General features: G+C 59.8%; 1 protein-coding gene across 1 annotated transcript; it reads left to right on the top strand.

Annotated features, from left to right (window-relative positions):
- Positions 1-1192: 1192 nt before the first annotated feature.
- On the top strand, positions 1193-14723 carry SLC25A1 (solute carrier family 25 member 1). Its single transcript, XM_038762910.1, has 9 exons — positions 1193-1338; positions 8452-8559; positions 8795-8894; positions 10227-10365; positions 10470-10554; positions 10673-10777; positions 13072-13187; positions 13794-13867; positions 13970-14723. The coding sequence occupies exons 1-9, from the start codon at positions 1263-1265 to the stop codon at positions 14082-14084; spliced, it is 918 nt and encodes a 305-aa protein (XP_038618838.1). The 5' UTR covers positions 1193-1262; the 3' UTR covers positions 14085-14723.
- The last annotated feature ends 7897 nt before the right edge of the window (positions 14724-22620 follow it).

Below are 22620 nucleotides of genomic sequence, written 5' to 3'. Positions count from 1 at the left end.
GTAAATGCCATTATTATTATTATTATTAAATCCGGGCTCCGCCACTCGTCAGCCGTGTGACTTGGGGCAAGTTACTTCGCTTCTCTGGGCCTCAGTCCCCTCATCTGTAAAATGGGGATGAAGACTGTGAGCCCCCCCCATGGAACACCCTGATTGCCTTGTAAATTCCCCAGCGCTTAGAACAGTGCTCTGCACATTGCAAGTGCTTAGTAAATGCCATTATTATTATTATTATTAAATCCGGGCTCCGCCACTCGTCAGCCGTGTGACTTGGGGCAAGTCACTTCACTTCTCTGGGCCTCAGTCCCCTCATCTGTAAAATGGGGATTAAGACTGTAAACCCCCCGTGGGACAACCTGATCACCTTGTAAATTCCCCAGTGCTTAGAACAGTGCTCTACACATAGTAAGCGCTTAATAAACACCATTATTATTATTATTAAATCCCGGCTCCACCATTCGTCAGCCGTGTGACTTGGGGCAAGTCACTTCTCTGGGCCTCAGTCCCCTCATCTGTGAAATGGGGATTAAGACTGTGAGCCCCCCCCCCCCCCATGGAACACCCTGATTGCCTTGTGAATTCCCCAGCGCTTAGAACAGTGCTCTGCACATAGTAAGCGCTTAATAAACACCATTATTATTATTATTAAATCCTGGCTCCGCCACTTGTCAGCTGTGTGACTTGGGGCAAGTCACTTCTCCGGGCCTCAGTCCCCTCATCTGTAAAATGGGAATTAAGACTGTAAACCCCCCGTGGGACAACCTGATCACCTTGTAAATTCCCCAGTGCTTAGAACAGTGCTTTACACATAGTAAGCGCTTAATAAACGCCATTATTATTATTATTATTATTATTAAATCCCGGCTCCGCCACCCGTCAGCCGTGTGACTTGGGGCAAGTCACTTCTCCGGGCCTCAGTCCCCTCATCTGTGAAACGGGGACGAAGACTGTGAGCCCCCCGTGATGAAGACGGATCGCCTTGTAAATTCCCCAGCGCTCTGCACACGGTAAGCGCTCAATCATGGCATCGTTATTATTATTATTATTATTATTATTGTTACGGGGAGAGGGGGCGGGGAGAGGGGGCGGGTCCCCGGGGGTCGGGCGATGGGCGGCCCGGGGGCGGGGCCGGGCTCGGAAGCTCCCTCCGCCCCCCGGCGCGGCCCGGCCCGTCCCTCTAACACCACCGCCGCCGGCTGTAGGGACCGAGCCGGCCCCCCGCTGCCCCCGGACCGGACCGGACCGGACCGGCCCGTCCCGTCATGGGTCGCTCCCCGCCCGCCGCCGCCGCCTCGGAGAAGGCGAAACTGACGCACCCGGGAAAAGCCATCCTGGCAGGTGAGCGCCGCCCTGCCCGGGTCCGTCCGTTCCCCCCCCCCCCCCCGCCTCCTCCTCCGGGGAGCCCCCCGGGCAGCCTTCGGGGCGGCCGGGCCCGGGGGCGGAGCCCGGGACGCGCTTCCGGGGGGCGCCGCCCGGCCGGAGCCCCGAAACCGCAGCCTGGCGGGGGGCGGGCCCGGGGGCGGGGGGTGGGATGCGGGGGTCCCCTCCCGGGGTGGGGAGGGGGGGACGATCCGGGGGGACGGTCCGGGGGGGCGGGGGCCGCGGCGCCCCCTGCCGGCCGCAGCCCCGCAACCGCAGCCTGGCGGGGGACGATGCGGGGGAGCGGGGTCCCCTCCGAGGGGCGGGGTCCGCGGCGCCCTCTGCTGGCCGCAGCCCCGCCACCACAGCCTGGCTGGGGGCGGGGGGTGGGATTCGGGGATCCCCTCCCGGGGTGGGGGGACGGTCCAGGGGGCGGGGTCCGCGGCGCCCCCTGCCGGCCGGAGCCCCGCAGCCCCAGCCTGGCTGGGGACGATGCGGGGCGCCGGGGGGGTGGTCTCCTCCGAGGGGCGGGGTCCGCGGCGCCCTCTGCTGGCCGCAGCCCCGCCACCACAGCCTGGCGGGGGGCGGGGGGTGGGATTCGGGGGTCCCCTCCCGGGGTGTGTGTGTGGGGGGGACGATCCGGGGGGACAGTCCAGGGGGCGGGATCCGCGGCGCCCCCTGCCGGCCGCAGCCCCGCAGCCCCAGCCTGGCTGGGGACGATGCGGGGGGCTGGGGGGGTGGTCTCCTCCGAGGGGCGGGGTCCGCGGCGCCCTCTGCCGGCCGCAGCCCCGCCACCACAGCCTGGCTGGGGGCGGGGGGTGGGGAGGGGGACGATCCGGGGGGGCAGTCCAGGGGGCGGGGTCCGCGGCGCCCCCTGCCGCCCGGAGACCCGCAACCGCAGCCTGGCGGGGGACGATGCGGGGGGCCGGGGGGTTCCTCTCCGAGGGGCGGGGTTCGCGGCGCCCTCTGCTGGCCGAAGCCCCGCCACCACAGCCTGGCTGGGGGCGGGCCCGGGGTGGGGGGGGTGGGATTGGGGGGGTCCCCTCCCGGGGTGTGTGTGGGGGGGGGGACGATCCGGGGGGACAGTCCAGGGGGCGGGGTCCGCGGCGCCCCCTGCCGGCCGCAGCCCCGCAACCACAGCCTGGCTGGGGGCGGGGGGCCGGGAGTCCCCTCCGGGGGGTAGGCCGGGCGGCGGGGTCCGCGTCGCCCCCTGCCGGCCGCAGCCCCGCAACCCCAGCCTGGCGGGGGACGATGCGGGGGAGCGGGGTCCCCTCCGAGGGGCGGGGTCCGCGGCGCCCTCTGCTGGCCGCAGCCCCGCCACCACAGCCTGGCTGGGGGCGGGGGGTGGGATTCGGGGGTCCCCTCCCGGGGTGGGGGGGGGGGGAACGGTCCAGGGGGCGGGGTCCGCGGCGCCCCCTGCCGCCCGGAGACCCGCAACCCCAGCCTGCCTGGGGACGATGCGGGGGGGCCGGGGGGTTCCTCTCCGAGGGGCGGGGTTCGCGGCGCCCTCTGCTGGCCGAAGCCCCGCCACCACAGCCTGGCTGGGGGCGGGCCCGGGGTGGGGGGGTGGGATTCGGGGGTCCCCTCCCGGGGTGTGTGTGTGGGGGGGGACGATCCGGGGGGACAGTCCAGGGGGCGGGGTCCGCGGCGCCCCCTGCCGGCCGCAGCCCCGCAACCACAGCCTGGCTGGGGGCGGGGGGCCGGGAGTCCCCTCCGGGGGGGGTAGGCCGGGCGGCGGGGTCCGCGGCGCCCCCTGCCGGCCGCAGCCCCGCAGCCCCAGCCTGGCTGGGGACGATGCGGGGGGCCGGGGGGGGGTGTGTCCCCTCCGAGGGGCGGGGTCCGCGGCGCCCTCTGCTGGCCGCAGCCCCGCAACCACAGCCTGGCTGGGGGCGGGGGGTGGGATTCGGGGATCCCCTCCCGGGGGGGGGGGACGGTCCAGGGGGCGGGGTCCGCGGCGCCCCCTGCCGGCCGGAGCCCCGCAGCCCCAGCCTGGCTGGGGACGATGCGGGGGGCCGGGGGGGGGGGGGGCGGGGTCCGCGGCGCCCTCTGCTGGCCGAAGCCCCGCCACCACAGCCTGGCTGGGGGCGGGGGGTGGGATTCGGGGGTCCCCTCCCGGGGTGGGTGGGGGGAACGGTCCATGGGGCGGGGTCCGCGGCGCCCCCTGCCGGCCGCAGCCCCGCAACCCCAACCTGGCTGGGGACGATGCGGGGGGCCGGGGGGGGGGGGGGGGGGGGGCGGGGTCCGCGGCGCCCTCTGCTGGCCGCAGCCCCGTAACCACAGCCTGGCGGGGGGCGGGCCCGGGGTGGGGGGGTGGGATTCGGGCGTCCCCTCCCGGGTTGTGTGTGGGGGGGGACAGTCCAGGGGGCGGGGACCGCGGCGCCCCCTGCCGCCCGGAGCCCCGCAACCCCAGCCTGGCTGGGGACTATGCGGGGGGCCGGGGGGTCCCCTCCGAGGGGCGGGGTCCGCGGCGCCCCCTGCCGCCCGGAGACCCGCAACCCCAGCCTGCCTGGGGACGATGCAGGGGACCGGGGGGGGGGGTCCCCTCCGAGGGGCGGGGTCCGCGGCGCCCTCTGCTGGCCCCAGCCCCGCAACCACAGCCTGGCGGGGGGCGGGGGCGTCCGCGGCGCCCCCTGCCGCCCGGAGCCCCGCACCCGCAGCCTGGCGGGGGGCGGGGGGCCGATCCGGGGGGCAGTCCAGGGAGCGGGGTCCCCTGTGGTAGGCGGGGTCCGATGCGCCCCCTGCCGGCCGGAGCCCCGCTACGACAGCCTGGCTGGTTGGGGGGGGGGGGGAGGGTCCGGGGGTGCCCTCCGAGGGGGGGACGATCCGGGGGGCAGTGCAGGGGGCGGGGTCTCCTCTGGGGGGGCGGGGTCCGCGGCGCCCCCTGCCGGCCGGAGCCCCGCAACAGCAGCCTGGCTGGGGGGGTGGGGGGGAGGGTCCGGGGGTGCCCTCCGGGGGGGGGACGATCCGGGGGGCAGTGCAGGGGGCGGGGTCTCCTCTGGGGGGCGGGGTCCGCGGCGCCCCCTGCCGGCCGGAGCCCCGCAACAACAGCCTGGCTGGGGGGGGGTCCAAGGGTCCGGCGGGCGGGGGGTGGGATTCGGGGGTCCCCCCCGGAGGGAAGATACGGGGGGGGGGGGGCAGTCCTGGGGCCGGGGTCCCCTACGAGGGGAGGGGTCCCCTCCGCGCCCTCTGCCGGCCGGAGCCCCGCAACTACACCCGGGCTGGGGTCGGGGGGCCGGCGGGTGGGGGGGTGGGATTCGGGGGTCTCCTCCGGGGGGGGGACGATACGGGGGGCAGGCCAGGGGGCGCCGGGGGCGGGGGCCGCCGCGCCCCCTGCCGGCCGCAGCCCCGCAACCACAGCCTGGCTGGGGGTGGGATTCGGGGGGTCTCCTCCGGGGGGACGCTACGGGGGGTGGGCCGGGAGGCGGGGGGAGGGTCCGCGGCGCCCCCTGCCGGCCGCAGCCCCGCAACCACAGCCTCCCGGGGGTCCGGGGGTCCGGCGCCCCCTGCCGGCCGCAGCCCCGCAACCACAGCCTGGCTGGGGGTGGGATTCGGGGGGTCTCCTCCGGGGGGACGCTACGGGGGGTGGGCCGGGAGGCGGGGGGAGGGTCCGCGGCGCCCCCTGCCGGCCGCAGCCCCGCAACCACAGCCTCCCGGGGGTCCGGGGGTCCGGCGCCCCCTGCCGGCCGCAGCCCCGCCACCACAGCCTGCCGGGGGGCCGGGGATCCGGCGCCCCCTGCCGGCCGGAGCCCCGCAACCACAGCCTGCCACCTGTTTATCTGTTTGTACATGTTTATTACTCTGTTTTTTTAATTTTACTTGTACATGTTTATTCCATTTATTTCATTTTGTTGATATGTTTTGTTTTGTCGCCTGTCTCCCCCTTCTAGGCTGCGATCCCGCTGTTGGGTAGGGACCGTCTCTAGATGTACTTCCCGAGCACTTAGTCCAGTGCTCTGCACACAGTAAGCGCTCAATAAATACGATTGAATGAATGAATGACAGCCTGGCCGGGCTACTAAGCCCGGGGCAACCACGGGTCCCGGGGCAGGCGCCGCGCATTGCCACGCGATGACATGCACGTTCGTGAAGCGTTCCTTGTTATTTTCCTCCCTTCATCATCAATCGTATTTACTGAGCGCTTACTATGTGCAGAGCACTGTACTAAGCGCTTCAAAGCCCTACAGAGAGCTCACCCTCTCCAGGAGGCCTTTCCAGACTGAGCCCCCCGCTTTTTTTCCTCTCCTGACCCCCATTCATTCATCCAGTCGTATTTATTGAGCGCCTCCTGGGCGCAGAGCACTGGACTAAGTGCTTGGGAAGTCCGAGTTGGCATCATAGACGGTCCCTACCCAACAACAGGCTCACAGTCTAGAAGGGGGAGACGGACGACCAAACAAAACATGTGGACGTTCATTCATTCATTCAATCGTATTTATTGAGCGCTTACTGTGTGCAGAGCACTGACTAAGCACTTGGGAAGCCAACTTGGCAACGTAGAGAGACGGTCCCTACCCAACAACGGGCTCACAGTCTAGAAGGGGGAAGACGGACGACCAAACAAAACATATGGACATTCATTCATTCATTCAATCACATTTATTGAGCGCTTACTGTGTGCAGAGCACTGTACTAAGCGCTTGGGAAGTACAAGTTGGCAACATATAGAGACAGTCGATACCCAACAGTGGGCTCACAGTCTAGAGCCCCATTGCACCCTCCTCTGCCCTACTCCCTTCCCCTCCCCACAGCACCTGTATATATTTGTACATATTTATTACTCTATTTTATTAGTACATATTTACTATATTCATGATGTGTATATGGCTGTAATTCTATTTATTCTGATGGCATTGACACCATTTTATTTGTACATATTTACTATCTTTGTTTTATTTAATCTGTGTATATGGCTATAATTCTATTTATTCTGATGGCATTGTCACCTTTCTACTTGTTCTGTTTTGCTTTCTGTTTCCCCCTGCTAGACTGTGAGCCCATTGTTGGGTAGGGACCGTCTCAGCGCTTAGAACAGTGCTTTGCACATAGTAAGCGCTTAACAAATACCAATATTATTATTATTATATGTTGCCGATTTCTACTTCCCAAGCACATAGTACAGTGCTGTGCACACAGTAAGCGCTCAATAAATGCTTGGAGAGGCAGCGTGGCTCAGTGGAAAGAGCACGGGCTTGGGAGTCAGAGGTCATTGGTTCTAATCCTGACTCTGCCACTCATCTGCTGTATCACTTTGGGCAAGTCACTTCACTTCTCTGGGCCTCAGTGACCTCATCTGTAAAATGGGGATTAAGACTGTGAATCCCATGTGGGACAACCTGATCACCTTGTATCCCCCCGGCGCTTAGATCAGTGCTTGGCACATAGCAAGGGCTTAACAAAAGCCATCATTATTATTATCCAGTGCTTAGAACAGCGCTTTGCACATAGTGAGTGTATAACAAATGCCATCATTATTATTATTAAATATGATTGAATGAATGAATCTCCACGGGTCGCGAACACCGGGCGGGTACACGACGGTCCAGCCTAGCCCTTCTTAGAGCAGCAGTGTGGCTCAATGGAAAGAGCACAGGCTTTGGAGTCAGTGGTCATGGGTTCAAATCCTGGCTCCGCCAACTGCCAGCTGTGTGACCTTGGGCAAGTCACTTCACTTTTTTTTTTTTTTAGACATTTGTTAAGCGCTTACTATGTTTAAAGCACTGTTCTAAGCACTGGGGGGATACAAGGTGATCAGGTTGTCCCACGGGGGGCTCACAGTCTTAATCCCCATTTGACAGATGAGGGATCTGGGGCTCAGAGAAGTGAAGTGACTTGCCCAAGGTCACACAGCTGACACGTGGTGGAGCCGGGATTCGAACCCGTGACCTCTGACTCCAAAGCCCGGGCTCTTTCCATTGAGCCACGCTGCTTCTCTGTGCCGCAGTTGCCTCATCTGTAAAATGGGGATTGACTGTGGGGCAACCTGATCACCTTGTATCCCCCCAGCGCTTAGAACAGTGCTTTGCACGTAGTAAGCGCTTTAATCAATGCCATTATTATTATTATTATCTCCCGCCTTTGCCCCCGGTCCGGCTCGGTGCGGGTTTCCCGGCCCGGTTTGCCCCGGTGCGGGCTCACTTACGTGCCGACACGGATGTGGGGGCGTCCGGCGGCCCAGGGGGTGCGGGGCAGCCCGCCTCGACCGCGACCGGGCCGGTTCAGGCGGATGCGGCCCTTCTGGGCTGGAGGCGGGCCGGCCTGGGTCCCGGAGGGCCGCGGGGGCGACCACCACCGGCAGGCCGGGGACCGTGGGCAGGGGGTTGGATTGGGAGCCACAACTGAGTCACGTTGGCTGCGAGTGGGCAGGCGGGGGGGGGAAAGGGGGGCGGCTGATGTGGCAAGAGCTTGGACGGAGGGGAAGAGAACCGGCCTGGCCAGCCAGACAGACCCTTCCTCCCCCCCTTCTCCATCTCCTTTTCCCCCCCCTCTCCCTCCTCCTTTCAATCAATCAATCAATCAATCGTATTTATTGAGCGCTTACTATCTGCAGAGCACTGTACTAAGCGCTTGGGAAGTACAAATTGGCATCGCATAGAGACAGTCCCTACCCAACAGTGGGCTCCCAGTCTAAAAGGGGGAGACGGAGAACAGAACCAAACATACCAACAAAATAAAATAAGTAGGATAGAAATGTACAAGTAAAATAAATAAATAAATAGAGTAATAAATACGTACAACCATATATACATATATACAGGTGCTGTGGGGAAGGGAAGGAGGTAAGACGGGGGGATGGAGAGGGGGACGAGGGGGAGAGGAAAGAAGGGGCTCAGGGGGAAGCACCTTTGGAATCTGCCTTCTTGCCTCCCCTCCCCGCCAGATTGCAGGATTGAGGAGGGGTGAAAGAGCAACCTTCATTGGGCTCCGGTCCTGCCCGCCTCAAGCCCCAGCCTTAATTTGTACTTCCCAAGCGCTTAGTACGGTGCTCTGCACATAGGAAGCGCTCGATAAATACGATTGATGGTGATGATGATGGAGGGAGGGAGGGCGGGCATCGGGGGGCCGGGAGACCCAGCTCTCCCCCCGTCCCGACAGGCGGCCTGGCGGGCGGCATTGAAATCTGCATCACCTTCCCCACGGAGTACGTGAAGACCCAGCTGCAGCTGGACGAGAAGGCCAACCCACCCCGCTACAGGGGCATAGGTGGGGCGGCGGACTGGGCCGTGGGGGACGGGGGTCCCGGCTGCAGGGGGGCTGGGACGCTGAGGTTGGGCTGAAATGGGCGCGTTAGGGGGTGGGCTGGCATTTAGGCCCGGGAGGTGGGTGAAGGGATGGGTGGGCCCGGGGCCGTCCGGGGTGCCTTGGGTGGGACGCTGGCTCAGGCCCTAGCCACCGGTCCCCCTCTGGTCTCTCCCCCCCCCCCCATCCCGACCTCCAGGAGACTGCGTGAAGCAGACGGTCCAGGGCCATGGCGTCCGGGGCCTCTACCGGGGGCTGAGCTCGCTGCTGTATGGCTCCATCCCCAAGGCCGCTGTCAGGTGAGGCCCCGGGGGTCGGAGTGGGGAGCGGGCGGCTCAGATGCCGGGACCCCCGGCTTTATCGGTCCTCCCTTCCCTGCTCTCCTCGCTACACTCAGCTCACGCCTTCTATCCGTGTCTCTGTTTCTGCGGTCGCTGCGTCTCCCCCCCAGCCCTGCCCATTCCCCCCACGCCCACTCCGTGCCTCCATTTCCTCCCTCCCGGGACCCCTTAGTTCTGCATTCTCCATCCTCCCCGATTAACCCCCATATTCCTGGCCTGGGCTCAGGCAGGAACTGAGACCCTCCCGCAGCCCAATACATTCATTCATTCAATCGTATTTATTGAGCGCTTACTGTGCGCAGAGCACTGTACTAAGCGCTTGGGAAGTACAAGTTGGCAACATGTAGAGGTGGTCCCTACCCAACAGCGGGCTCACAGCCTCTGGTTGCCCCATCCCCAAGGCCTGTAGCCACAACCTGAGGGGCTTGGGTTTGCCGTCGAGTTTCGGGGGCAGCGATCTGTGCGCTTTGCACAGGAAAGCAGCGTGACTGGCTTGGGTGTCAGAGGACCTGAGTTCTAATCCTGGCTCAGCCACTTGCTTGCTGTGACTAGGGCCAGTCACTTCTCTGCCTCAGTGTCCTTATCTGCAAAATGGGGTTTCAAGACCTGTTCTCCCTCCCCTTTAGACAGTGAGCCCCAGGAAGGACAGGGATTGGATTGGGTAGGGACTGTCTCTATGTGATGCCAATTTGTACTTTCCAAGTGCTTAGTACAGTGCTCTGCACATAGTAAGCGCTCAATAAATACGATTGATTAATTGATTGATTGGATCCAGCCTGATTAAACTGTATCTGTCCCGGTGCTTTGAACTGTGCTTGACATATAACTGTGCTTGACGCTGCTTGGAGAAGCAGCGTGGCCCAGCGGAAAGAGCCCGGGCTTTGGAGTCCGAGGTCATGGGTTCGAATCCCGGCTCTGCCACATGTCTGCTGTGTGACCTTGGGCAAGTCACTTAACTTCTCTGAGCCTCAGTTCCCTCATCTGTAAAATGGGGATTAAGACTGTGAGCCCCACGTGGGGCAACCTGATCGCTTTGTATCCCCCCAAGCGCTCAGAACAGTGCTTTGCACGTAGTAAGCGCTTAACAAATGCCAACATTATTATTATTATATATGTAGTAAGTGCTTAAAGTTAAAAAAAAATACCCAAAACCAACTCCTGCATTGATGTTGGCCCAGACCTTTGACCCCGGGTGACGGCAGCTCTCCGCTCCCTTGGCACCGAGGCCGACCCCGGGTCCCCAAGTGGCAGGGGTGGTGCCACCGCTGACCCTTGACCCCGTGCCCTCAGGTTTGGGATGTTCGAGTTCCTCAGTAACCACATGCGCGATGCCCAGGGCAAGCTGGACAGCACGCGGGGGCTGTTGTGCGGGCTGGGAGCCGGCGTGGCCGAAGCCGTGGTTGTCGTCTGCCCCATGGAGACGGTCAAGGTACCGGGCGGTGGGGTGGGCGGTCGGGAGAGCCCCCCCTGGGAGGTGTCAGGGGGGCTCCGGCCCCCCCGAGCAGACACCCAGCCCCCCTCCCCGCCCCACAGGTCAAGTTCATCCATGACCAGTGCTCCCCAAAGCCCAAGTACCGTGGCTTCTTCCACGGGGTCCGAGAAATCGTGCGGGAGCAAGGTATGGGGAGGGCGGGTGGAGGGCCGGGGGTCGACGCCGATGGACCTCGGGGGAGCGGGCGCGAGGGGGGGTGCCGGCGAGGGTCTGAGCCCCCGGCCCCGGCGCTGTCTCCGGCCAGGGCTGCGGGGTACGTACCAGGGGCTCACGGCCACCGTCCTGAAGCAGGGCTCCAACCAGGCCATCCGCTTCTTCGTCATGACCTCGCTTCGAAACTGGTACCGTGGTGAGTGCGGGGGGGGCCCTTTCGCGGGCTCCCCCTCTGTCTCCCACCCCCTAACTGTGAGGCCCCCGAGGTTCAGGTCCGTGTCCCCTTCTGATGGGTTCAAATCCCGGCTCCGCCAACTGTCAGCTGTGTGACTTTGGGCAAGTCACTTCACTTCTCTGGGCCTCAGTTCCCTCACCTGGAAAATGGGGATTAAGGCTGTGAGCCCCACGTGGGACAACCTGATCCCCTTGTAACCTCCCCAGCGCTTAGAACAGTGCTTTGCACGTAGTAAGTGCTTAATCAATGCTATCATTATTATTTTATTTATTCTCCGTCTACGCCCACTCCTTCGTTCACTCCCATGGCTTCAGCTGTCACCTCTGTGCCGATGACTCCCAAATCTACACTTCCAGCCCTGATCTCTCTCTCCCTCTCTGCAGTCCCACTTTTCCTCCCGCCTTCAAGACTATCTCTGCTTGGATGGCCTCCCATCACCTCAAGCTCAACGCGTCCAAAACAGAGCTCCTAGTCTTCCCTTCCAAATGCTCTCCTCCCCTTGACTTTGCCATCACCGTAGATAGCACCGCCACTCTTCCTGTCTCCCAAGCCCGTAACCTTGGCCTTACCCTTGACTCCTCTCTTTCGTTCAACCCACATATTCAGTCGGTCGTTAAATCCCGTTGATTCCACCTTCACAACACCGCTAAATTCTACCCCTTCCTCTCCATCGAAACTGCCGCCAACATTAATACAGTTACTTATCCTGTACGGTTATTTATTACGGAGAAGTAGCGTGGCTCAGAGGAAAGGGCCCGGGCTCGGGAGTCAGAGGTCAGGGGTTCAAATCCCGGCCCAGCCGCTCGTCCGCCGTGTGACTTTGGGCAAGTCACTTAACTGCTCTGTGCCTCAGTCACCTCATACGTAAAGTGGGGATTAAGACCGTGAGCCCCACGTGGGACAACCTGATCACCTTGTATCTTCCCCAGTGCTCAGAACAGTGCTGTGCACGTACTAAGTGCTGAACAAATGCCGCCATTCTCCTCTCCCATCTTGATTATTGTATCAGCCTCTTTGCTGCCCTCCCAGCCACCTGCCTCTCCCTACTCCAATCCATACCTCACTCTGCTGTCTGGATCATTTTTCTCCCAAAACGTTTGGGACGTGTTTTCCCCGCTCCTCGAGAACCTTCAGTGGTTGCCCATTCACCTCTGCATCAAACAAAGACTCTTCACCATTGGCTTTAAAACACTCAATCTCCTTGCCTGCACCCTCACCTCAGTACGCTCCCATTACAACTCAGCCCGCACACTTTGCTCTCCTAACGCTAACCTTCCCACTGTACCTCTAACTCACAATAACACCGATGGCATTTGTTAAGCGCTTACTGTGTGCAAAGCACTGTGCTAAGCGCTGGATCTATCTCTCGCTCCCGTCCTCCCTCTGGCCTCGTTTGCCCTCCCTCCTCAAATCCGATATTCTATTTATTTTGTTAGTATGTTTGGTTTTGTTCTCTGTCTCCCCCTTTTAGACTGGGAGCCCACTGTTGGGTAGGGACTGTCTCTATCTGTTGCCAACTGGGACTTCCCAAGCGCTTAGTACAGTGCTCTGCACACAGTAAGTGCTCAATAAATACGATTGATGATGATGATAGTGACTCTCCCCCTTTTCACCGCCCTATCGAAGGCCCGTCTCCAGAAGGCCTTCCTTGACTGAGCCCCCACTTTCCTCTCCTCCCTGTCCGTGCTGCGTCGCCCCGACTTGCTCCCTTTATTCATCCCCCCTCCGAGCCCTACGGTCTTTACATATATATCTATCTTTGACTTATTTATATACGTCACACGCACACACACACACACACATATATATATATATATATATATATGTCTCCCCCCGCTTTAGACTGTAAGACCGTTGTGGGCAGCGAATGTGTCTGTTGTTATATTGTACTCTCCCAAGCACTCAGTACAGTGCTCTGCGCACAGTACGCGCTCAATAAATACGATTGAATGAAGGCAGGAAGGCCGTGCCACCCACCCCAGTGCTTCCCGCCACCGTGCCACCCTCCTGCTAACCCCACTGTCGCGCTGCCCCCCTCCCCAACCACACTGTTCTCCCCCTTTTAGACTGCGAGCCCACTGTTGGGTAGGGACCGTCTCTATATGTTGCCAATTTGTACTTCCCAAGCGCTTAGTACAGTGCTCTGCACGTAGTAAGCGCTCAATAAATACGATTGATGATGATGATGATGATGTTCTGCCCCCCCCGCCATACGGCCCTAGGCCCAGGTGACCACTCCGTCTCCTTGCCCGCAGGCCCCGATCCAAACAAGCCCATTAACCCTCTGGTGACTGGGCTGTTTGGTGCCATCGCTGGTGCCGCCAGTGTTTTCGGCAACACGCCTCTGGATGTCATCAAGACCCGGATGCAGGTAGTGGTCCCTTCTTGCCCCCGGGCTAGCCCCGTCCGGGGCGTTGTAGAGAGGTGGGCGGATCATACGTACACACATACACAGCGGAGTGGCTCGGTGGAAAGAGCCCGGGCTTGAGAGTCAGAGGTCACGAGTTCGAATCCCGCCTCCGCCACTTGTCAGCTGCGCGACTTCGGGCCAGTCACTTCTCTGTGCCTCAGTGACCTCATCTGTAAAATGGGGGAGCAGCGTGGCTCAGTGGGAAGAGCCCGGGCTTGGGAGTCAGAGGGCAGGGGTTCAAATCCCGGCTCCGCCAGTTGTCAGCCGCGTGACTTTGGGCAAGTCACTTCTCTGGGCCTCAGTTCTCCCATCTGTAAAATGGGGATTAAGACTGTGGGACAACCCGATCACCTTGTATCCCCCCAGCGCTTAGAACAGTGCTTTGCACATAGTAAGCGCTTAACAAATACCGTTGTTATTGTTAATGGGGATTAAGACTGTGAGCCCCACGTGGGACAACCCGATCACCTCGTATCCTCCCCGGCGCTTAGATGGGTGCCTTGCACCTAGTGAGCGCTTAACAGTCGTCATCCCCATCATCACATGTGTGTGTTCGTGTGTCCGCAGGGGCTGGAGGCACAGAAATATAAGAGCACGTGGGACTGCGGCTGCCAGATCCTGCGCCACGAGGGGGTCAAGGCGTGAGTTGGCAAGGGGAGGTGGGGGGGGGGGGGGGCGGGGGGGCAGGCCCTCTGTGGCCACTTCCCCGCCCCCAACTGCCCCCACCCTGTCTCGGTCCCTAGCTTCTACAAGGGCACAGTGCCCCGCTTGGGCCGGGTGTGCCTGGACGTTGCCATCGTCTTCGTCATCTACGACGAGGTGGTGAAGCTGCTCAACAAGGTGTGGAAGACCGACTGAGGGAGTCCTCGGAGGGGCAGGGGGTTGGGCCCGGTGCCGCCCCCGCCCCGGCCCGCTCCACCCGGTGGCCCTCCACCCCCCTTCGCTAGCCCTCGGTCCAAGAGGGCGGGCGAGGGGGGAGCCGGAGCGGGGCGGAACCCGTCCCCTTGGGCTGGACTGACCACCCTTCCCCCACACACTCACGATGATTCCAGTGCCATGTGTGCCAAACACGTCGATCCCGTACTCGTCCCCGTCCTGCCTGTCGTGTGTCTGTGTTGTCCGTTCCGTGCGGGTCTGTCTTGCCCTTCACCCCCGGGGTTTGCTTGTTCCTCCGGGCCGGAGGGTTCTGTGGGCAGAGATTCCCCCCACCCGCCGCGGGCTGGGCTGACCGGGACCCCTGTGCCCCTCACCGGGCTGTGCCCCTCACCAAAGCTGCCTCCTGGGGTCCGTCTAGGTGCCTGACCATTCCCCAGGGCTCTCGGGGGCCCAGCCGGCAAGGGAGCGTGTCGGAACCGACCGCGAGGGCCGAGGGACCGATGGGGGCCGACCCTTTTCGTGGCCCTCACTGGGGGGCAAAGATCTGCCCCACGTGGCCCCGGCCCCCGTCCCACCGACTCAGGGTTTTCCAGACCCCAATAAACCGGAAACTGGTGCAGAGCCGGCGGGTCTCGTGTGGTGGTGGTGGGGGGCCGCGGCGCGTGCCGGACACCGGGAACACCAGCGGGTCCCGGGGGCTTTGGGCTGGACTTCCGGAGGGGCGTTCGTGCTGGGGAACTGGGGGAGCCGTGGATGGAGAGGGGAGTCAGAGGTCAGGGGTGGTCCAGGGTGGGTCATCGGGGGGGGCCAAAGGGAGTTAGGTGGTCTGTCGGTCACTGGCGTGTTGGGTGGTCCTTGCTGCATCATTGGGGGAGTCAGAGTTGGTGTTGGGTGGTTCAAGCTGGGTCACTGGAGGAGAGTCGGGGCACGAGATTTTCTCCAAATGTGCGGTGGGGCAGTTCGGCGCGTGGCCCTGAGGCTGGGGTCTCGGAGGGGTCTGTGTTGAGCCGGCTTGTGGGGGCAAGGGTTTGGCTGGGTGGGCACCAAGAGGGGAGTGGGATGGGTGCTCCCCTCAACCAGCAGCAGCTCTGCCTCCCGGGCAGGGCCGGGCCGTCTCAGACTGTGCCGTCCCAACTGTACAGCGGGCGAACGGGCCGCACGGTCAGTCTTCTGAGCGGGTTGGGCAACCTTGCAGTGGTCCCTCCCCTCCTTGCCCCCCATCCTGGGGGCCTGGATGGCCTGGGCCGTATAGCCCTGCCGGCAGGATTGGGAGTCACCACGTCGTTGAGCTGGAGACCCTCGGCGGCGGGGTGTCCGAGGATGGGCCTCGCCATGGGGGCTGTCGACTTTCCCTCCGCCCGACACCAGCTCTGCCAGACTCGGCATCGGGCAGGGGGAGCAGACCTCCTCACCACTCCGTCCCCCTCTTGGCACCCCAGCCTCGGATGGACTGGAGGAGAGGGCACGGGGCTGGGGGTTAGAAGGCCTGAGGTTTAAGCCCACCCCCACCACTTGATTGGTTTGTGACCTTAGATAAGTTAGCTCCACTTTCCCCGGGCCTTATTTTGCTCATATATAAAATAGGACCGAGAGGCGCGGTTAGGGCCTTGTTTGAATTCTACCTGTGCAGAAAGCCCTTTAACAAATAACACTATTTTTACTATGGGTGGCAACATCTCTATTAGTACCCAGCCTACATGCCTGCGAGGGGAAACCAGACGCGGGCCTGCCAGAAAAACCTCTAATTTTGGGGCTGGGCCTTGCTCCTGCTCCCCAGCCCCTTGGGTATCCGACAGCTGTGGCACCTGCGGTCAAGGTCCCCGGGGCCTAGCCGCAGCTAGTCTGGCCCTAGCGTAGCGGGAGCCTGGCTTTGACGATCTCTGGGACGAGCTTCTCCTTCTCCAGGAAAATAATAGGAATAAGAATGATGGCATTTATTAAGATTTGCACATAGTAAGCGCTTAATAAATGCCATTATTATTATTAAGCGCTTACTATGTGCAAAGCATCGTTCTAAGCGCTGGGGAGGTTACAAGGTGATGAGGTTGTCCCATGGGGGGCTTAGTCTTAATCCCCATTTTACAGATGAGGTAACAGGCCCAGAGAAGTGAAGTGACTTGCCCAGAGTCACACAGCCGACAATTGGCCGAGCCGGGGTTTGAACCCATAATCTCTGACTCCAAAGCGTGGGCTCTTTCCACTGATCCACCCTGCTTCTCAAAAGCTTCTCCGGCCGCCGTTGCAGGATTTCCGTCGGCAGTCGCCTCTGCCTCTCCCGTTCCTCTGGCAGGGAGTGGGGGCAGGGCCGGGACAAGCAGGTCTTTGGTCCCGGATGGAAAGGAAAGCAAATTTAGGGACGAGAGGTGGCAGTTACATTGATTCATTCAATCGTATTTATTTCGCACTTACTGCGTGCAGAGCACTGTACTAAGCGCTTGGGAAGTACAAGTTGGCAACATATAGAGACCCAACAGCGGGCTCACAGTCTAGTTACAGGCCGGGCAGAGTGGGAGCGTGAGCCTAGGCCCCCTTCCCCCCGCCCCAGCCACTTCTTCCTGGACCTGAGACCAGACAGAAGGGACTTCTTTCATGCCGGGATCAGCTGCTTCCCTTGTCCGCACCTGGAAGGGCTCGAGGTTTGGAGAACGGGCCTGCTGAGCACGCGGTGGGAGTGTGTGTTTTCGGGAAGAGGGGAGAGAAGAGTCACCCCGGTCCAGGAAGTCGCCGGGCTTTGATTTGGCTCCGTCGCCGGGGCTGGGCCCGCTTTGGACGCGTGCCCGGTGCCCCGGCCGCTCCCTGCCGTCGTGGGGGCTCTGTGGAGGTCGTTGGGCCTGGGAGAGGCGAGAGGGTCCCTCGAATCGCGGGACCCCCAGCCTTGATTTTCCCGAAGATGGGCCTCGGGCCCCGGCCACCGTGGGCAGAGGGAATGAACGGGCATTTGGACGGGCAGGTCTGGTCCGAGCAGGCTCCGGGGAGCGGCTGGTCCTCGGGTCCCGGCCGGTCAGCGGTCCGGGGGTGCTGCCGCCGGAGACGTGGAGGAAGAGGAGGGCCTGGGGGAGCAGCGGGGCTTCGGTTGAGGCCGCGGTGGCGGCGGTGCCCATCTTGCGGGCGTCCAGCATCACGTTGTTGCGGGGGCAGCGGGTTCAGGTCGGTGACCATCTCCTCCTCCCGCTCCTCCCCGGCTTGCTGGCGGGCCTGGGGGTGGCAGAGGGGCGGCCGCCTGGCGGGGACCGGACTGCCCGGGCGCAGGCGGCCCTCCGCCACCGTCATTCATTCAGTCGTATTTATTGAGCGCTTACTGTGTGCAGAGCACTGGACTAGAGAGGCTTTGGAGTCAGAGGTCATGAGTTCAAATCCCTGCCCCGCCCATTGTCAGCTGTGTGACTTTGGGCAAGTCACCTTCTCCGGGCCTCAGTCACCTCATCTGTAAAATAGGGATTAAGATTGTGAGCTTGTGGGACAACCTGATCACCTTGTAACCTCCCCAGTGCTTAGAATGGTGCTTTAAATGTAGTAAGCGCTTAATAAATGCCATTATTATTATTATTATTATTGCTAAGTGCTTGGGACGTCTCTTCCTCCGAGAACTTGATGAGCTTGGGTTTGGCCTTGGCCGTGGCGGCCGGGCTCTGGGGGCAGCCGCAGGGGACACCCCCGCCATCGGATGTCGGGGAGCGAGCGGCCCGGCCTCCCGCGATCCGCCACCCAAACCACCTCTGACTGCCCCCCACTCCGCTCCTCATCTCCCACAGTCTCCCAATCTCTCTCCTAGATTCATTCATTCATCCATTCAATCGTACTTATTGAGCGCTTACTGTGTGCAGAGCACCGGACCAAGTGCTTGGAAATTACAATTCGGAGACAATCCCTCCCCAACGACGGACTCGCAGTCTAGAAGGGGTGGAGACAGACGACACCACAAAAATCAATCAATCGTATTTATTGAGCGCTTACTGTGTGCAGAGCACTGTACTAAGCGCTTGGGAAGTACAAGTTGGCAACCTATAGAGACAGTCCCTACCCAACAGTGGGCTCACAGTCTAAAGACAAAACAAGCGGAAGGAGAAGCAGCGTGGCTTGGTTGAAGACCACGGGCTTGGGAGCCAGAGGTCGTGGGTTCTAATCCCGCTCCACCACTTAGCTAAACTGTGTGAGTGTGGGCAAGTCACTTAATTTCTCTGTGCTTCAGTTACCTCATCTGTAAAATGGGGATTAAGACTGTGAGCCTCACATGGGGTAACCTGATTACCTTGTGTCTACCACAGCGCTTAGAGCAGTGCTTGGCACATAGTAAGCGCTTAACAAATACCATAATTATTATGAGACGGGCGTCAATACCATCAGAATAAATAGAATTATAGCTATATGCACATAATTAATAAAACAAATAGAGTAATAAATATGTACAAATATACACAAGAGCTGTGGGGAGAGGAAGAGGGTAGAGAAGAGGAAAAGGGGTGGGGGATTTCTCTCCTTGATCTCTCTCTCTCTCTCGATCTTTTTCTCCCCATCTCTCCCTCCCTCGATATCGCTCTTCACCCCGGAGGTCTGTCCAATCGAAGAGAAGCAGCGGGGCTCAGTGGAAAGAGCCCGGGCTTTGGAGTCAGAGGTCGTGGGTTCAAATCCTGCCTCCGCCACTTGTCAGCTGGGTGACTTCGGGCAAGTCACTTCACTTCTCTGGGCCTCGGTTCCCTCATCCGGAAAATGGGGATGAAGACTGTGAGCCCCTCATGGGACAACCTGATTACCTTGTATCTTCCCCAGCGCTTAGAACAGTGCATTGCACATAGTAAGCACTTAAAGCCCCCTCCTTCCTTTTCCCCCCTCCTCCTCCTCCCCATCCCCCCTTACCTCCTTCTCCTCCCCACAGCACCTGTATATATGTTTGTATGTATTTATTACTCTATTTTATTTGTACATATTCTATTTATTTTATTTTGTTAATATGTTTTGTTTTGTTCTCTCCCCCTTCTAGACTGTGAGCCCACTGTTGGGTAGGGGCCGTCTCTATATGTTGCCAACTTGGACTTCCCAAGCGCTTAGTACAGTGCTCTGCACACAGTAAGCGCTCAATAAATACGATTGAATGAATGAATGAGAAGCAGCGTGGCTCAGTGGAAAGAGCCCGGGCTTTGGAATCGGAGGTCGTGGGTTCAAATCCCGGCTCTGCCACTTGTCAGCTGTGCGACTTTGGGCAAGTCACTTCACTTCTCTGGGCCTCAGTTCCCTCATCTGTAAAATGGGGATGAAGACTGTGAGCCCCACGTGGGACAACCTGATTACCTTGTATCTACCCCAGCGCTTAGAACAGTGCCTTGCACATAGTAAGCGCTTAACAAATCATCATCATCAATCGAATTGAGTGCTTACTGTGTGCAGAGCACTGTACTAACCGCTTATAAATTTATATAGACACATCCAAATAAGTAAACAGGCATCAATATAAATGTCCCACGGGGGGCTCCCAGTCTTCATCCCCATTTTCCAGATGAGGTCACTGAGGCCCAGAGAAATGAAGTGACTTGCCCAAAGTCACACAGCTGGCAATTGGTGGAGCCGGGATTCGAACCTACGATCCCTGACTCCAAAGCCCGGGCTCTTTCCACTGAGCCAGATGGGTGGAACAAATACCAACATTATTATTATTGAATGAATGAATGAATGAATGAATGAATGAATGAATGCCATCATTAGTATCTCTCGGCCCGGCCTCCGTCCCTGCAGCGCCCCCTGGCGGTGCCACCGCCGCGGTCCCGCTCGGTCCCCGCAGCGCCCTCTGGCGGTCCCACGCCCGCAGTGCCGCTGCCGTCTCCTGGCCGCCCTGTCCCTGCAGCGCCCCCTGGCGGTCGCGGTCCCGCTCGGTCCCCGCAGCGCCCTCTGGCGGTCCCACGCCCGCAGTCCCGCTGCCGTCTCCTGGCCGCCCCGTCCCCGCAGCGCCCCCTCGCGGTTCCACGCCCGCGGTCCCACTGGCCGCCCTGTCGTCCCTGCAGCGCCCCCTGGCGGCCCCGCCCCCACGGTCCCGCTAGGTCCCCGCAGCGCCCCCTCGCGGCCCCGACGTCTCTCTGCTCGCCGCTCCCGCACAGGCTGCATGGGATTCATTCATTCATTCATTCAATCGTCTTTATTGAGCGCTTACTGTGTGCTCAATAAATTCAAATTCATTCAATCGTCTTTATTGAGCGCTTACTGCGTGCAGAGCACTGTACTAAGCGCTTGGCAAGTGAGTCCCAGCACCCCCTCCCCTCCCCCTTCACTTGTCCATATTTACTATTCTATTGATTATGTTAAATGATGTGCATATCACTTGTGCATATTTATTCTATTTATTTTATTTTGTTAATCTGTCTTGTTTTGTGGTCTGTCCCCCCCTTCTAGACTGTGAGCCCGCTGTTGGGTAGGGACCGTCTCTAGATGTTGCCAACTTGGACTTCCCAAGCACTCAGTACAGTGCTCTGCACGCAGTAAGCACCCAATAAATATGATTACTTGTACATATTTATTCTATTTATTTAATTTGGTTTCTATGTTTTGTTTTGTCGTCTGTCTCCCCCTTCTAGACCGTGAGCCCGCTGTTGGGTAGGGACCGTCTCTAGTTGTTGCCAACTTGGACTTCCCAAGCGCTCAGTACAGTGCTCTGCGTGCAGTAAGCGCCCAATAAATATGATTACTTGTACATATTTATTCTATTTATTTTATTTGGTTTCTATGTTTTGTTTTGTTGTCTGTCTCCCCCTTCTAGACTGTGAGCCCACTGTTGGGTAGGGACCGTCTCTAGATGTTGCCAACTTGGACTTCCCAAGTGCGTAGTACAGTGCTCTGCACACAGTAAGCGTTCAATAAATATTATTACTTGTACACGTTGGCAACATATAGAGACGGTCCCGACCCAACAGCGGGCTCACAGTCTAGAAATCGGGTCAATTCCCAATCAACCCATCAAACGTATTCATTGAGCCCTTACCCTGTGCATAGCATTGTCCGAATTGCTTGGGAGAGTACACCACAACAACATAACAGACAGGTTCCCTGCCCGCAACCATTTTACAATCGAGAGGGGCAGCCGGACATTAATGTGAATAAATACAGATAGGGGCATAATCTAGAGGGGCAGACGGACATTAATGTGAATAAATACAGATATGGGCATAAGCGCTGTAGGGGTGGTGAATAAATGGGAGCAAGTCAGGGCAACTTGTGAAGCAGCATGGCCTAATGGAGAGAGCACAGACCTGGGACTCAGAAGGACCCGGGTTCCAAGACCAGTCGGTTGTGTGCTCTTGGGCAAGTCACTTCACTTCTCTGTGACTCAGTTACCTGTAAAATGGGGATTAAGACCGTGAACCTCATGCGGGGACGTTTTTCTTTATTTCAGTCTGGGCCTCTGCCTCATCTACCTCGCTGACGACACCTCATCCACATTCTCTCTCAGGCCTGGAATTCTCTCCCATTTCACATCCATCATACCATCACTCTCCCCGCCTTTAAAAGCCTCCAAAATCACATCTCCTCCAAGAAGCCTTCCCTGACTAAGCCCCCAATCCTCCTCCTCCTCTTTATCACCTGTGCACTCAGCTGTACTTACCCCCAAAGTGTTTGTATCCTTATCTCTTTCCCCTTTCTGCCATTTCCATCAACGCCTGTCCCTCCCTTTAGACTGTGAGCTCCCTGGGAGCAGGATCATGTTTACGAACCCTATTGTATTGTGCTTTCTCAAGCACTTAGGACAGTGCTTTGCATTCAATCAGTCAATCGATCAGTGGTATTGATTGAGCACTTACTGTGCGCAGAGCACTGTACTTAGTGTTTGGGGGAGTACAATATAACAATAGACACATTCCCTGCCCACAAGGAGCTTAGAGTCTAGAGACGGAGAGACATTAGTAGAAATAAATTACAGGGATGTACATGAGGGCTGTGGGGCTGGGAAGGGGGATGAATTGGCACACATTAAGCACTCAATAAACACCATCGATCCATTGATTTTGAGCCATGGGACTGGGATGCAAGAAGTGAGGAGGAGCGACGGTGGGTGTTAAAAATGGTACCGGACATAGAGGCTTCTGGAACCTCGCTGTTCCAGACAGAGGCCGGGCTGATTGAAATTGGGATCCTCCCCATGGTAGGAAGATGTTTGGGGTCGGAAATTAGGGATCGGGGGCCGGTTTCAGGGGGTCTGAATGCCAGCTGGGGGGCGAGGGGTTGGGGCCAGGGGCTGGGGTCTGGGGCCTGGAGCAGGGGACTAGGGGGGAGGTTAGACGTTGGAGGTTCATAGGCCACGTTCAGGGGGTCTGGACGTCAAGGGGCAGAAGCCGCCCCTCCCCGCTGCTTCCAGAAAGGCGAGAGCTCCAAACTCTAAATTCACTTTTGACAAAGAATGGCCAAAGCAGATTATGCTCGTTAATCCTCGATAATGGTTTCAGGATCTCTTTAACCAATAAGGACAGGCCGGGCCCGGTCCAGCTCTGCACATATCTCTATTGTCGCGGCCGCCTCTCCTTCCCCATTCTCCCCGGCG

The sequence above is a fragment of the Tachyglossus aculeatus genome, chromosome 21 (assembly GCF_015852505.1).
Source record: "Tachyglossus aculeatus isolate mTacAcu1 chromosome 21, mTacAcu1.pri, whole genome shotgun sequence".
Lineage (NCBI taxonomy): Eukaryota > Metazoa > Chordata > Mammalia > Monotremata > Tachyglossidae > Tachyglossus > Tachyglossus aculeatus.
Note: the sequence above shows the minus strand (reverse complement) of the source record. Positions and strands in the feature narration are given on the sequence as shown.

Bases quoted from the DNA above. Each gene is read 5' to 3' on its own strand.
- SLC25A1 (XM_038762910.1), top strand. From the start codon at position 1,263: ATGGGTCGCTCCCCGCCCGCCGCCGCCGCCTCGGAGAAGGCGAAACTG. The intron at 8,895-10,226 runs GTGAGGCCCCGG...CCGTGCCCTCAG, and splicing joins ATCCCCAAGGCCGCTGTCAG to GTTTGGGATGTTCGAGTTCC. The intron at 10,366-10,469 runs GTACCGGGCGGT...CCCGCCCCACAG, and splicing joins GCCCCATGGAGACGGTCAAG to GTCAAGTTCATCCATGACCA.